The sequence below is a fragment of the Quercus suber genome, unplaced genomic scaffold, assembly GCF_002906115.3.
Source record: "Quercus suber isolate HL8 unplaced genomic scaffold, Cork oak 2.0 scaffold_24, whole genome shotgun sequence".
Lineage (NCBI taxonomy): Eukaryota > Viridiplantae > Streptophyta > Magnoliopsida > Fagales > Fagaceae > Quercus > Quercus suber.
Genome location: NW_027069489.1, coordinates 2,338,195 through 2,343,032, shown reverse-complemented (window position 1 = coordinate 2,343,032; position 4,838 = coordinate 2,338,195). Strand labels below are relative to the sequence as shown.

Sequence of the window (4,838 nt, the reverse complement as noted above, 5' to 3'; positions counted from 1 at the left end):
CTATGAAATTATTACAGCACATTATTCTTATGAATTCATATATATATATATATATATAATTTGGAAGTGGGAAATGTTCCCAGCTCCCAGACCAAACTCAACATATATAAGGTAGCTCTTTTACATTCTTGCCTTGGCAACCACAAGAGGTCCATCAACCATGTCCACAGCACCTAGCCTAGTCCATGTTTCTTTGAATTGCTCCTCAGTCACACCTGGAAAAAGATAAAAAATAAGAAGAAACATTAGCAATGTGCTTTCATATTTTACTCAGGTACATTTACATGGAAGGAATTTAGATACTTGCCTTTGCCCATTGCAGCAGTTGAAGAAATACCTCCCTGGACAGTCTTGAGGTACTTATCATAGTAGTTTGCACCAGACCATTTTTGATGAGCAAGTGTGTCAACCCCATTGTTCCTCTCCTCCCTCTGGATCCTCTCTACATAAGCCAACATTCCCCTCCTTGCATAATCCCTTGCAAAGGTGTCAGTCACAAGAGCATCGGCATGGAAACCGGCCAGAGTTATAAACTGCCAACAGTAGCCCAACTTGGCAATCATAGGAATAAACTCCTTCATTTGTTCATTGGTCATTCCCGATGCATCCCAGTTGAAAGAAGGTGAAAGATTATAAGCCATCATGATCTCCGGGTGCTTGGATTTCACCCCCTCAGCAAACTTGGTGCATTCAACCAAGTCAGGACTTGCAGTCTCCATCCAAATAAGATCAGCATGTGGAGCAAAAGCCCAGCCACGGACAACAGCCGCCATCACAGATCCTTTGAACATGTAAAAGCCTTCTCTGGTTCTAGGCAAGTCCCAATCCCAGAACAGGTTGTTGAGCCCCAATCTCTCAGCAACCTCACGCGCTTGCTCATTTGAGAGACACTTATCATAGCTAGAATAATTCGTCCACTCATATAGTCTCCTTCCCTTCTCATTCTCCCGAATGTTCATATTCTTAATGGCATCCACAACACAATCAGAGAATGCTTTCAACTGTGCCATTGATATCCATTGGTCTTCAAGAGCTTGAAGTTCAGCTCCTGTTTTACCAGCAGCCATTGCTTCTGCCAAAAGAGTAGCCAAACTTTTCCCCTTAAGGTTTGGATTTGTCACACCCAAAATGAACTGATGATCTCTTGTGTCAATATTAGTTTGGATCAAATTAGCCGCGACTGCATCAGTCCTAGCCACCAAAATTGTCTCAACTCCCATGACATCAAATTGCAACCTTGCAGCCACTAGCCTATTGATGTGTTCACTAGTGGCAACAAGTACTTTTCCAGCCATGTGGCCACATTTTTTGGTCATTGAGGACTGGTCCTCAATGTGAACTCCAGCTGCACCACTTCCACAAAAGCTTACAAAGCTTAACAGTTGCTGTGAAGGCACCAAATCCAGTATCCCCATCAGCTATGATTGGTTTCAAGTAATCAATATAAGGGGTTCGAGCTCTCTCTTCTCTGCTCATGCTCATTCTTGCCTCTCTTTGCTTTCTATCATGGTATTGTTGGGCAAAAAATAAATGTTCCACTTTGTTTGGGACTGTGTCATAGGGGTAGTCAGCAAGGTCTGGACCAGGTTCATTGGTGGAGGTGTGGGTGGATGAGCACTGCCAACCAGAGACATATACAGTGTCCAAGTGCTTGGCCATCATGGTCACCTGGACAGGATCAAGTGCACCAAAAGTCCTAGAGGCTGTGCCATTGGCTTGGTGGCTCTTGAGAGTTCTCCATAGTTTTTTCGCCAGTTCATTTGAACCGTAGCTTTGTCTGAGGTTTCCTCGTAGCGACACAACATCTCTAGCTGAATATGGACGCCTGGTTAGCTTGAACCTCTCCGTGTTCCACCATGCTTGCACCTCTGCAACTTCAGCTTCAAACCTTCCTTCTTCCTCCATTATCTGTTTACAAAATTAATGACTTATAATGCCATAATGATACAAGTGCTATGCCTTATTGAACACTGTATGATAGGCATTAGAATTTAATTTAAGCAAATCCAATAGAAGAAAGGCCAAGTTGTCCCTAGGGAGGTTCGCTAAGACACAGACTCCAGGTACATCTGCCTCTGCTAAGTAGGTTTACGTAAACTCTCTCCACGTACGATTTCATGCTTGTAAGCAGAAAGGGAATTAATTTTTAATTCCGTAAGAAGAATATTTTATATTTCAAAGGTTTGTCGGGAATTTTGATTATTATATGAAGAAAAAGAACCAAAAAAATATTACATATACTCTGTAAAAGCACATAAGAGACTTTTTCTACTGTTGCACCTGTGTATTACTTTTACTGTTATATTTGTACCTCTTACAGTTGGGACCTAAGATTTTATCCAAAAACACATGATACAGATCATACACACAATCACAAACCCACAAACATGTTTATCCACACAATAAATTTAAAAATTTCTTTTCCAAACACAAACCCACAAACATGTTTATCCACACAATAAATCTAAAAATTTCTTTTCCAAACACAAACAAAACACAGAAGTAAGAAATGAAAGAGAGGAAAAGGGTGGATAAGAGGGATGGAATTGGTCTTGCATGTCATTTCCTGCATTCTTGATCAACGTTGTCGGGTCATGAAAGACGAGCTTGGCATCGCTAGTGTCTGTCAAAGGTGATCTTGCAAGCTGGGTGACGGTGGAGATCGGCACTAGGTGAGGTGGAGATCGGTGCTGGGTGGATTTCCTTTGCTGAGTTCGTCAAGGGTTTTGGGAGAAACAGGGCTAACCGTGACCGACAAGCATAAGAGTGAAGAAGAAAGTACAGGAAGATGTTTGGACTCGGTGAGAGGAAGAGAATGGAGGGGCGGAGAGGGGTTTGTACCATGTGTCTAAGTATTGGAGGAGAGTGATTGTTTTTTTTTTTTTTTTTTTTTGGAGAGAGAGAGAGAAAAGAGGATTCATGGGGAGAGAGAGAGGACACATGCAGCTATGCTAACCGTGAGCCTGACATGGTGCTCAGGCAGTGAGTCCCACAAATAGTACAAATTTTTGAGTTATGAGAGGTTAGAAATAGTGTCAAACGTGCCAAGAGTAGGAAGTTAGGGTATTTTAAGTGATAAGTGATGAATGGTGAATGATGAATGATGAGAATTGAGTGATGAGTGACGAGTGAGGACATTTTTAAAACCAAACAGCCCCTTAATCTTCTAAGATACTTCTAAGATACTTGGTACAAGATGTTTTGTGTTGCATATGTTTAAATGCAACTAAAGATAAGAAAATAAAAGTGTTGTTGTCAACTTTATTATTGGTTGTGTTATAGTCGGTCAATGCTTAAATTTTCAACAATCTATTGTGACTTTTTGTTTATTTTGATGATAATATTCTTTTAGAAATTGAGTTATTTTAAAAAAAAATATTTTCTATAAAACTATTTTATTTATTTATATTTGATAATAATCTTAAGCAAGTTGAAAAACAATCTTTTAATCTTGATGTGAAGTAGAGTTGTTTTTCAAAAAAAAAAGATTATTGGTTGTGTTATTGACTTATAGTCAACAGTCTATTTAAATTTCCAACTATTTGTCACTATATGAAATATTTTCTTACTACTTTGGTTCTGGGGATATCATCAAAAATTTAGAGACAGATCCATGTTGGCTAAACTAGAATATGCATTAATCACTATTGAGAGTAACGAAACTAAAGTTTGAATATCAAAATTGCAACTATATAGGCAGCCCAGAGAGAGGGAAATATGATATACAACTCATTTTGATTACTGTAATGTACAAAATCAGAACCAATTCCCTAAAGATATTCCAGGTGTTTTAATCAATCTTTTTGGTAAGCAATAAAAACTCAAAAAAAGGTCATATACATAACAGAATTTAATTAATAGAATGCACTATTATATGAGATGAGAGAACTATATAGGCAGCCTAGAGAGAGGAAAATATGATATACAACTCGTTTTGATCACTGTACTGTACAAAATCAGAACCAATTCCCTAAAGATATTCCAGGTGTTTTAATCCATTTTTTGGGTAAGCAGTAAATACTCAAAAAAATATGTCATATACATAACAAAATTTAATTAATAGAATGCACTATTATATGAGATGAGAGAACTATATAGGCACCCCAAAGAGAGGAAAATATGATATACAATTCGTTTTGATCACTGTACAGTACAAAATCAGAAACAATTCCCTAAAGATATTCCAGATGTTTTAATCAATTTTTTTGGTAAGCAGTAAAAACTCAAATAATGTCATATACATATCAGAATTTAATTAATAGAATGCACTATTATATGAGATGAGAGAACATCGGGATTGATGTTGTCATGCAAAAATAGTCTGCTACTTTGTAGTTAATCGAACGTGATTTATGTATCTGGGTGTGGCTCATCCACATAATCTGTACTGAGGCAACTAGAATAAAAATTGTAATGCAACAGATTAGCTCAAAACATATGCAACGCTAGCTCATCGCATGAGCACCAAAGTGTTGAATTATCTTGAACCATAAGCATGGCTCAAGCTATCAAACTTCCAGTGAGAACAGACCAAGAGATTCGAGAAGAGAAATAAATAAAGGCTTTCTGGCCAGTGTTCTTACCATTGAGGGCACCGAGTAAGATGCAGCCATGGCAGAAGTTTTTCTTTGTATGAAATATTTTCTAAAACAATAAGAAGTAAACAACTAAGTAGGAGAAGTTCATGCTTAACCTCTTCCAAGCCCCTCAATTTATAACGCAAAGGGATACTCACATCCCCTTGTGGGAAAAAAAAATAGTAAAACCAATGCCCTTCTGGATAAGAAAAGAACAAAAACCAAGAAAATTCACACTTCATTCCTCTCAGTTATGTTTAT

At 37.9% G+C, this 4,838-nt stretch overlaps 1 protein-coding gene across 1 annotated transcript; it reads right to left on the bottom strand.

The window, feature by feature from the left end:
• Positions 1-4,628, bottom strand: LOC111988425 (isocitrate lyase). The gene is given in 4 exon segments (XM_024020217.2): positions 1-215; positions 308-1,365; positions 1,367-1,908; positions 4,584-4,628. Coding segments are annotated over 4 exon segments (1,725 nt in total). The 5' UTR covers positions 4,614-4,628; the 3' UTR covers positions 1-120.
• Between the last annotated feature and the right edge of the window lie 210 nt (positions 4,629-4,838).